The sequence below is a fragment of the Oncorhynchus gorbuscha genome, linkage group LG01 (assembly GCF_021184085.1).
Source record: "Oncorhynchus gorbuscha isolate QuinsamMale2020 ecotype Even-year linkage group LG01, OgorEven_v1.0, whole genome shotgun sequence".
NCBI lineage: Eukaryota > Metazoa > Chordata > Actinopteri > Salmoniformes > Salmonidae > Oncorhynchus > Oncorhynchus gorbuscha.
The window spans coordinates 21,028,326-21,039,916 of NC_060173.1; the positions used below are offsets into that span (position 1 = coordinate 21,028,326).

Below are 11,591 nucleotides of genomic sequence, written 5' to 3' on the forward strand. Positions count from 1 at the left end.
GTGGGGACTGTAGTGACGATTCAGAGGTAATGAGATACCTACTGTATGGGTGGGTTATAGAGGGCTGAGGGTGGGGACTGTAGTGACGATTCAGAGGTAATGAGATACCTACTGTATGGGTGGGTTATAGAGGGCGAGGGTGGGGACTGTAGTGACGATTCAGAGGTAATGAGATACCTAATGTATGGGTGGGTTATAGAGGGCTGAGGGTGGGGACTGTAGTGACGATTCAGAGGTAATGAGATACCTACTGTATGGGTGGGTTATAGAGGGCTGAGGTTGGGGACTGTAGTGACGATTCAGAGGTAATGAGATACCTACTGTATGGGTGGGTTATAGAGGGCTGAGGGTGGGGACTGTAGTGACGATTCAGAGGTAATGAGATACCTACTGTATGGGTGGGTTATAGAGGGCTGAGGTTGGGGACTGTAGTGACGATTCAGAGGTAATGAGATACCTACTGTATGGGTGGGTTATAGAGGGCGAGGGTGGGGACTGTAGTGACGATTCAGAGGTAATGAGATACCTACTGTATGGGTGGGTTATAGAGGGCTGAGGTTGGGGACTGTAGTGACGATTCAGAGGTAATGAGATACCTACTGTATGGGTGGGTTATAGAGGGCTGAGGTTGGGGACTGTAGTGACGATTCAGAGGTAATGAGATACCTACTGTATGGGTGGGTTATAGAGGGCTGAGGTTGGGGACTGTAGTGACGATTCAGAGGTAATGAGATACCTACTGTATGGGTGGGTTATAGAGGGCGAGGGTGGGGACTGTAGTGACGATTCAGAGGTAATGAGATACCTACTGTATGGGTGGGTTATAGAGGGCTGAGGGTGGGGACTGTAGTGACGATTCAGAGGTAATGAGATACCTACTGTATGGGTGGGTTATAGAGGGCGAGGGTGGGGACTGTAGTGACGATTCAGAGGTAATGAGATACCTACTGTATGGGTGGGTTATAGAGGGCGAGGGTGGGGACTGTAGTGACGATTCAGAGGTAATGAGATACCTACTGTATGGGTGGGTTATAGAGGGCGAGGGTGGGGACTGTAGTGACGATTCAGAGGTAATGAGATACCTACTGTATGGGTGGGTTATAGAGGGCGAGGGTGGGGACTGTAGTGACGATTCAGAGGTAATGAGATACCTACTGTATGGGTGGGTTATAGAGGGCGAGGGTGGGGACTGTAGTGACGATTCAGAGGTAATGAGATACCTACTGTATGGGTGGGTTATAGAGGGCGAGGGTGGGGACTGTAGTGACGATTCAGAGGTAATGAGATACCTACTGTATGGGTGGGTTATAGAGGGTTATAGAGGGTGGGGACTGTAGTGACGATTCAGAGGTAATGAGATACCTACTGTATGGGTGGGTTATAGAGGGCTGAGGGTGGGGACTGTAGTGACGATTCAGAGGTAATGAGATACATACTGTATGGGTGGGTTATAGAGGGCAAGGGTGGGGACTGTAGTGACGATTCAGAGGTAATGAGATACCTACTGTATGGGTGGGTTATAGAGGGCAAGGGTGGGGACTGTAGTGACGATTCAGAGGTAATGAGATACCTACTGTATGGGTGGGTTATAGAGGGCTGAGGTTGGGGACTGTAGTGACGATTCAGAGGTAATGAGATACCTACTGTATGGGTGGGTTATAGAGGGCTGAGGTTGGGGACTGTAGTGACGATTCAGAGGTAATGACATACCTACTGTATGGGTGGGTTATAGAGGGCTGAGGGTGGGGACTGTAGTGACGATTCAGAGGTAATGAGATACATACTGTATGGGTGGGTTATAGAGGGCGAGGGTGGGGACTGTAGTGACGATTCAGAGGTAATGAGATACCTACTGTATGGGTGGGTTATAGAGGGCGAGGGTGGGGACTGTAGTGACGATTCAGAGGTAATGAGATACCTACTGTATGGTTGGGTTATAGAGGGCGAGGGTGGGGACTGTAGTGACGATTCAGAGGTAATGAGATACCTACTGTATGGGTGGGTTATAGAGGGCTGAGGGTGGGGACTGTAGTGACGATTCAGAGGTAATGAGATACCTACTGTATGGGTGGGTTATAGAGGGCGAGGGTGGGGACTGTAGTGACGATTCAGAGGTAATGAGATACCTACTGTATGGGTGGGTTATAGAGGGCGAGGGTGGGGACTGTAGTGACGATTCAGAGGTAATGAGATACCTACTGTATGGGTGGGTTATAGAGGGCGAGGGTGGGGACTGTAGTGACGATTCAGAGGTAATGAGATACCTACTGTATGGGTGGGTTATAGAGGGCTGAGGGTGGGGACTGTAGTGACGATTCAGAGGTAATGAGATACCTACTGTATGGGTGGGTTATAGAGGGCAAGGGTGGGGACTGTAGTGACGATTCAGAGGTAATGAGATACCTACTGTATGGGTGGGTTATAGAGGGCGAGGGTGGGGACTGTAGTGACGATTCAGAGGTAATGAGATACCTACTGTATGGGTGGGTTATAGAGGGCTGAGGTTGGGGACTGTAGTGACGATTCAGAGGTAATGAGATACCTACTGTATGGGTGGGTTATAGAGGGCTGAGGTTGGGGACTGTAGTGACGATTCAGAGGTAATGAGATACCTACTGTATGGGTGGGTTATAGAGGGCGAGGGTGGGGACTGTAGTGACGATTCAGAGGTAATGAGATACCTACTGTATGGGTGGGTTATAGAGGGCTGAGGGTGGGGACTGTAGTGACGATTCAGAGGTAATGAGATACCTACTGTATGGGTGGGTTATAGAGGGCTGAGGTTGGGGACTGTAGTGACGATTCAGAGGTAATGAGATACCTACTGTATGGGTGGGTTATAGAGGGCTGAGGGTGGGGACTGTAGTGACGATTCAGAGGTAATGAGATACCTACTGTATGGGTGGGTTATAGAGGGCAAGGGTGGGGACTGTAGTGACGATTCAGAGGTAATGAGATACCTACTGTATGGGTGGGTTATAGAGGGCGAGGGTGGGGACTGTAGTGACGATTCAGAGGTAATGAGATACCTACTGTATGGGTGGGTTATAGAGGGCTGAGGTTGGGGACTGTAGTGACGATTCAGAGGTAATGAGATACGTACTGTATGGGTGGGTTATAGAGGGCTGAGGTTGGGGACTGTAGTGACGATTCAGAGGTAATGAGATACCTACTGTATGGGTGGGTTATAGAGGGCTGAGGTTGGGGACTGTAGTGACGATTCAGAGGTAAAGAGATACCTACTGTATGGGTGGGTTATAGAGGGCTGAGGTTGGGGACTGTAGTGACGATTCAGAGGTAATGAGATACCTACTGTATGGGTGGGTTATAGAGGGCGAGGGTGGGGACTGTAGTGACGATTCAGAGGTAATGAGATACCTACTGTATGGGTGGGTTATAGAGGGCGAGGGTGGGGACTGTAGTGAGATGAACTTGTTAGTTCTGTATGAAACGGATCTAGGACTGCATTAGTAGAAGAAGCAGAGTATTACTGGTGGCAAAAGTGTCATGCAAAACCAATGAATTCGCCAACAGTAATATAGCCATTATCCTGCTCAATAGTACAAAACAGTTTAATGTGGCTAAGTTATAAAAACCAACGCCTCTCACCCTTTTACTCCATGTGCTGTGAGTAAAAATGCACGAGTTTCACGTCTTAATGAGTTCGTTAATCATTTGTGTGTGTGTGAACTATTATACAGATACCCGTGATGAGATGTGTTTGATGAAACAACAATAGTTAATTAATTCATATCTGTGTCTTAAAGGTCCAATGCAGCCCTTATGATCTCAATATCAAATCATTTCTGGTGAACCTTACTGTGATTGTTTTCAATTCAAATGGTCAAGAACAACCAAGAAAATAAAAAACTCTCTGGGAATGGTCTCTGTGGGGAGGGAAACTGAAAACTAGCTGTTATTGGCAGATGTTTGGAACTCTTTTTCTTATTGGCGTATTAACTTATTTGCCGCCTGGTGATGTCACCATGCAGGCCACAACACCATCCCACCAAAACAGGCGGAAATTCCAGGCACTATTTTCAAACAGCTCTTACACTAAAAGGGAATTTCATGATTTTCACAATTTCACAGTATTATTCCAACCTCATAGTGTGGAAATATACAGTGAGCTACAAAAGTATTGGGACAGTGACACATTTTGTTTTGGCTCTGTACTCCAGCACATTGGATTTGAATTGATACAATGACTATGAGGTTAAAGTGCAGACTGTGAGCCTTACTTTTTGTATATAGTCCCCCCATTTCAGGAGACCAAGTATTGGAACAAATTCACCAATATGTGTTTTGAATTAGTCAAAAGTTTGGTATTCAGTCTCATATTCCTAGCACGCAATGATTACATCAAGCTTGTAACTTTACAAACTTGTTGGATGCATTTGCTATTTATTTTGGTTGTGTTTCAGATGATTTTGTGCCCAGTATAAATGAATGGTAAATAATGTATTGTGTCATTTTAGAGTCACTTTTATTTCTAAATAAGAATAGAATATGTTTCTAAATACTTCTACATGAATGTGGATAGTACCATGATTACAGATCATTCTGAATGACTCATGAATAATGATGAGTGAGAAAGTTACTGATGGACAAATATCATACCCTAAGACATGCTAACCTCTCACCTTTTTTGAGGGGGTATGATATTTGTCGGTCTGTAACTTTCTCACTCATCATTATTCACCATCCTGCCCTGCCTATCTAAGGTATTCGAAAGCCAAGTCAACAAACAGGTCACTGACCATCTGAATCCCACCGTACCTTCTCCGCTGTGCAATCTGGTTTCCGAGCCGGTCAAGGGTGCACCTCAGCCACACTCAAGGTACTAAACGATATCATAACCGCCATCGATAAAAGACAGTACTGTGCAGCCATCTTCATCGACCTTGCCAAGGCTTTCGACTCTGTCAATCACCATATTCTTATTGGCAGACTCAGTAGCCCCGGTTTTTCGGATGACTGCCTTGCCTGGTTCACCAATTACTTTGCAGACAGAGTTCAGTGTGTCAAATCGGAGGGCATGCTGTCCGGTCCTCTGGCAGTCTCTATGGGGGTGCCACAGTGTTCAATTCTCGGGCCGACTCTTTTCTCTGTATATATCAATGATGTTGCTCTTGCTGCGGGCGATTCCCTGATCCACCTCTACGCAGACGACACCATTCTATATACTTTCGGCCCGTCATTGGACACTGTGCTATCTAACCTCCAAACGAGCTTCAATGCCATACAACACTCCTTCCGTGGCCTCCAACTGCTCTTAAACGCTAGCAAAATCAAATGCATGCTTTTCAACCGATCGCTGCCTGCACCCGCATGCCGGACTACCATCACCACCCTGGATGGTTCCGACCTTGAATATGTGGACATCTATAAGTACCTAGGTGTCTGGCTAGACTGCAAACTCTCCTTCCAGACCCATATCAAACATCTCCAATCGAAAATCAAATCAAGAGTCAGCTTTCTATTCCGCAACAAAGCCTCCTTCACTCACGCCGCCAAGCTTACCCTAGTAAAACTCACTATCCTACCGATCCTCGACTTCGGCGATGTCATCTACAAAATTGCTTCCAACGCTCTACTCAGCAAACTGGATGCAGTTTATCACAGTGCCATCCGTTTTGTCACTAAAGCACCTTATACCACCCACAACTGCGACTTGTATGCTCTAGTCGGCTGGCCCTCGCTACATATTCGTCGCCAGACCCACTGGCTCCAGGTCATCTACAAGTCCATGCTAGGTAAAGCTCCGCCTTATCTCAGTTCACTGGTCACGATGGCAACACCCATCCGTAGCACGCGCTCCAACAGGTGTATCTCACTGATCATCCCTAAAGCCAACACCTCATTTGGCCGCCTTTCGTTCCAGTTCTCTGCTGCCTGTGACTGGAACGAATTGCAAAAATCGCTGAATTTGGAGACTTTTATCTTTTATCTCCCCTCAAACATCAGCTATCTGAGCAGCTAACCGATCGCTGCAGCTGTACATAGTCTATTGGTAAATAGCCCACCCATTTTCACCTACCTCATCCCCACACTGTTTTTATTTATTTACTTATCTGCTCTTTTGCACACCAATATCACTACCTGTACATGACCATCTGATCATTTATCACTCCAGTGTTAATCTGCAAAATTGTAATTATTCGCCTACCTCCTCATGCCTTTTGCACACATTGTATATAGACTCCCCTTTTTTTCTACTGTGTTATTGACTTGTTAATTGTTTACTCCATGTGTAACTCTGTGTTGTCTGTTCACACTGCTATGCTTTATCTTGGCCAGGTCGCAGTTGCAAATGAGAACTTGTTCTCAACTAGCCTACCTGGTTAAATAAAGGTGATATAAAAAATAAAATAAAAATCATGATTCATTCAGGTTTATCCATAATCATGGTAGCATGCACAACGTAGAAGTGTTTAGAAACATATTAAATTATTATTTACAATAAAAGTGATTCCAAAATGACACAATATAATATTTACCATTCATTTCTTTTGGGCACAAAATAATCTGAAACACAACCAAAACAAACAACAAATGCATCCAACAAATGTGTTGAGTCACAAGCTTGATGTAATCACTGTGTGCTTTCAATATGGGACCAAATACTTAACTTTACATTACTTTAATACACATAAGTGAATCTGTCCTAATACTTTTGGTTCCCTAAAATGTGGGGGGGGGGGGGCTATGTAGAAAAAGTGCTGTAATCCCTAAACGGTTCACCTGATATGGATGACAATACCCAGTCTGCACATTGTTGGATTTCAAATCTAAACTTTTGGAGTATAGAGCCAAAATAAGAAAGCAATGCTTCACTGTCCCAATAAGTGTGGAGGGTACTGTATATAAAACCCAGGAAAATAATGTTTGACTGCACTGGGCCTTTAAGAACCAGCCATGTGGGGCATGCTGTGTATATCCTGCAGGCCAAAGGCACAAGTAGTGCGAGTAAGAGAAGTGGAAAGAGATGTAGAGCTCAGGCCTCTGGGACGTTACCTGCAGGCTATGGAGGCTCTTAGTTGTGGGGAGGGTGACGATACTGAGGCAGAGGCAGCAGGCTGCTGACAATCTATGAGAAACTGATACATTAGACAGATATACAGAGTGGTGACAGTCAGGGTTAGTGGGACAGACAGACACACGGGTGGACAAGACAGGAGGAAAGACTTGTCAGGGACAAAGAGACACAGTGTCCTCGTCATGTAATAACTCAACATGTCTGAGGAGAGGACGTCAGTTGGGAAACATTCTGCTCTCTTTTGAAAGTATAACATGAGAGCATATGGCATTATAATGTTTATGCTTTTAGCAATCTTTCTTGTAATCGCTTTCATTTTATTGGAATATCACATTTTGGAAGTTAACATCTTACTGTAATACAGTCCATTTGAGTTCATACAATTTACACATTCTTATGTTTTTTAAAAATGATTTATTTGTCTAGAAAGTAAATGAATAATGCTTTCTACAATCAGACATAACCACAGAAGTGCATTTTGTGTACTTGTTATTGTGAGAATTGTTATTTATGTTTATATAAGAGTGAGAAAGATAAAGAAAGAAAGAAATAGAAAGGGAGAGAGATAGAGAGAAAGAGAAAGAGAGCTCTCTGTTCATTTTGCAAGGCCAATAATGGGCTTGTGCATCACTGAATGACTGCTCGTTATTTAAGACCAGCCTCATCTAACCCAACTGACAAGGCATTCCTCTATCCATCCCCCGAGAAGGATGGACAGCACTATTAACGTACAGGACACACACAAGGAAACACACGGACACACATAGAACATTTACGCACAGTTTCAAATCTAGCCATGTATTTTTCTGTGCTGCACCAAAAGGAGACAAACAAACAAAAACAAACCACATCATGGTGGCTGTCAGACTTAGTAATCAACTGCTGCTCATGTACGGCTATGGGCTAAAAACAAACCACATCATGGTGGCTGTCAGACTTAGTAATCAGCTGCTGCTCATGTACGGCTATGGGCTAAAAACAAACCACATCATGGTGGCTGTCAGACTTAGTAATCAGCTGCTGCTCATGTACGGCTATGGGCTAAAAACAAACCACATCATGGTGGCTGTCAGACTTAGTAATCAGCTGCTGCTCATGTACGGCTATGGGCTAAAAACAAACCACATCATGGTGGCTGTCAGACTTAGTAATCAACTGCTGCTCATGTACGGCTATGGGCTAAAAACAAACCACATCATGGTGGCTGTCAGACTTAGTAATCAACTGCTGCTCATGTACGGCTATGGGCTAAAAACAAACCACTATCATGGTGGCTGTCAGACTTAGTAATCAACTGCTGCTCATGTACGGCTATGGGCTAAAAACAAACCACTATCATGGTGGCTGTCAGACTTAGTAATCAACTGCTGCTCATGTACGGCTATGGGCTAAAAACAAACCACATCATGGTGGCTGTCAGACTTAGTAATCAACTGCTGCTCATGTACGGCTATGGGCTAAAAACAAACCACATCATGGTGGCTGTCAGACTTAGTAATCAACTGCTGCTCATGTACGGCTATGGGCTAAAAACAAACCACTATCATGGTGGCTGTCAGACTTAGTAATCAACTGCTGCTCATGTACGGCTATGGGCTAAAAACAAACCACTATCATGGTGGCTGTCAGACTTAGTAATCAACTGCTGCTCATGTACGGCTATGGGCTAAAAACAAACCACATCATGGTGGCTGTCAGACTTAGTAATCAACTGCTGCTCATGTACGGCTATGGGCTAAAAACAAACCACTATCATGGTGGCTGTCAGACTTAGTAATCAACTGCTGCTCATGTACGGCTATGGGCTAAAAACAAACCAGCATATTTAGATCAGATGAGTTATAATATCATACACAAATATAAGACATGAATGAATGAATGACCCTGCAGCCTTGGGTTTCATTTTTATAGAGTCAAAGTCCAACCAATGTTATGTCACAGGGATTGGAGCTGAATGTACATGGACATTCTTCACCTCTTTTTGTGTCAATAAAAACATTTGACCACTGTAGGAGCCAAAATGTAATAATAATAATGTATGCCATTTAGCAGACGCTTTTATCCAAAGCGACTTACAGTCATGTGTGCCAATAACCACAGCTAGGTCAGTGTGAGCAGTAACTGGTAGACACTGACATCTGCTGGCACTACATGGCATGGGCATAGGGTTGATTTGGGGTGCTTTTCAGGGCGTGTCCTTTTCAGGGTGATATGAGCGTAGTAGGGCTGGGTGTGTGGTTAGGGTATCACAGAGAGGAGGTCACACTGGTTTCCATGCTGCTCTGAATGGTTTATATGCATGTAAACCATTTATATACTTTCTCTTAGATCGGACTGAACAAAGTCACATGCATGCCACAACAAACATCTATCAACACTGACAGAAAAAGCATGACAGTTCATTCTTTCAGTTTCTGTCTCGCACACGCACTGTGTTTGCTATGTTTTCTATATTCATTATAGACTAAGGTCACAAGGAACAAGGAAGTCAAGCTATAGTGTACTTGGTATAATGTAGAGAAGGGACAATGGATTGTGGCTCTGAAATCAGGTAGAGCTTGGTCAGCCAGTGTATCTCTGTAGAGACATGGAAGGGACTTCTGTCAAATGCTTTTTGCTCTAGAGTTGTGGAAAATTGAAGATTAATATTATACAATGGCTTGAAAATGTTAATCAATCATGGGGAATACAAACTAGAATGATTCCTTGAATTTTTTCTCATGACATTAATATTAATATGATTTGCAGTGTTATCAAAATTGTTTAATTGATATACTGTGTCAGAGACTGTGTTTACACCACTAATTGGTCTTTTGACCAATTACATCAAATATTTTGACGTCAGATCTTCTTCAGAGCTGATCTGATTGGTCAAAAGACCAATTTGTGAAAAAAAGATCAGAATTGGGCTACCTGTGTAAACTAAGCCAGAGAAGTACTGTAAAGTGGACTACATAGTAATGTACCAATGAAGAAATAGATAAGGTTCCTTTGTATAATTTGCATCGCTGCCATCTCTGCTTAACAAAAGAAGATTCCCAGAGATTTAAACAAGGTTTAATATTTTCTGTGGCAAACATTCATAGGGATAGATCAGAGGAGGCTGGTGGGAGGAGCTATAGGAGGACAGGCTCATTGTAATGGATGGAATGGAATCAATGGAGCAGTATCAAACACATCAAACATATAGAAACCACATGTTTGACTCAGTTCCATTCCAGACATTACAATGAGCCCGTCCTCCTGTAGCTCACCAGCCTCTACTGGGATAGACTGAGGAATTCCAATGGCTATCAATGTGTTTCAGCTGTAACTGTGTAAATCGGCCACTGAGTGGCACCATTGGTCAATGAGGCCCACAGTACACATGGTAGCTCTGCGCACATCTATAGATGGTTGGAAAAAGCAACGCATGTATTGACTACAAAGAGACTTTATCATATGCATTGAATACAACAGGGAAAATCAATTGCCTAAGAATGTTAATAGCCATTGGAAAAATAATTTGGTTGTGTGATATGAGAAGTATGTGCCAAGGGTGGGAAATACAAATAAACAATACATTGTGTTATAGCATCAAATATCTCCAAAATGTACAAGTATCCCTCACACTATCTTAGCTCATTAAACACACCACATCCTCATACACTAAAATTCTACATTATTTTTCATTAGAACTTCACATTTTCTAGTATATTTCTCACATACAGTATATTTCATTTATTCTCTAAATCCCTTTATTTACAGAAATGGACAATAGCAACTGTGGTGCCTTATGAGCCCAAAACTACAAAAAGACTGTTGAGTATTGTTTGCAGATGGAACAAGCTCTGTTGGGCTCCTTCTCATAGCCAATCCCTGAGAAGAGTGTCACAGTACTGCATAGGCATAGGTCAAGCCAGACACAGGAAACAGGAAACCAGTCTGTCCTCCTCTCTGTTTCCAACCCACCCCCCTGGACTCAGGGCTGGGGCATCTGGGAACTGTAGGAGCGAGGGACAGGGTTGCTGGGAGATGTGGCCAGAGCAGAGGGCCGAGGTGCGTCTTTTTGGGTACGAGTTCTCACCGACCCCGGCGACAAATGTTGCCAAGTCTTGGGAATGGGTGAGCGGTAGGGAGACGCAGGGGCGGAGCTAGGAGAGTGCAGACCAGAGTCTCGACTGTTAACGAGTCGACAGAACTCTAAACTCAGAGACTCTGGGTCAATGATGAAGGTCTGAGTGCCTAGGGACCATTGGGGGTCACCCAGGGGAGGCAAGGAAGAGAACTGGGATGAGCCTCTGTCTGAGGCCGACCAGGGGTTGGAGGACAGGGGCAGCTCCAGGGAGGGAGGGCTGCAGAGGGTCAGGGAGGTGTTGAAGGAGTGGGAGCTGGTGGAGGAAGGGCTGTGTATCATGGTAGGGCTGGGGGGAGCAGTGAGAGCGGCTCGTCGACTTACTTTGGGCGGGCTGTTCTTGATCTTGGGCACCTTTGTGCCGCGGCCGCGGTCCCTGGTCTGTTCGTGGTCAAACTCCAGGTCCTCCAGGCGTTGGGTCAAGGCCAGCTTCTGCTG

The 11,591-nt window shown here is 44.5% G+C and overlaps 1 protein-coding gene across 3 annotated transcripts in view; it reads right to left on the minus strand.

Moving 5' to 3' along the window:
- The window catches only part of LOC124034596 (protein bicaudal D homolog 1-like), a 105,900-nt gene that overhangs the window by 17,840 nt on the left and 76,469 nt on the right, over nucleotides 1-11,591 (minus strand). For 2 of the 3 annotated variants that reach the window (XM_046347998.1, XM_046348005.1), the window contains one exon: nucleotides 7,215-11,591. This exon is cut by the window's right edge and continues 100 nt beyond it. In XM_046347998.1, coding sequence (XP_046203954.1) covers nucleotides 11,001-11,591 — 591 coding nt within the window. In that variant the 3' untranslated portion in view covers nucleotides 7,215-11,000. Of the gene's footprint in view, nucleotides 1-7,017; nucleotides 7,091-7,214 lie in introns of those variants that run through there. The other variant, XM_046348012.1, reaches the window with a different exon arrangement.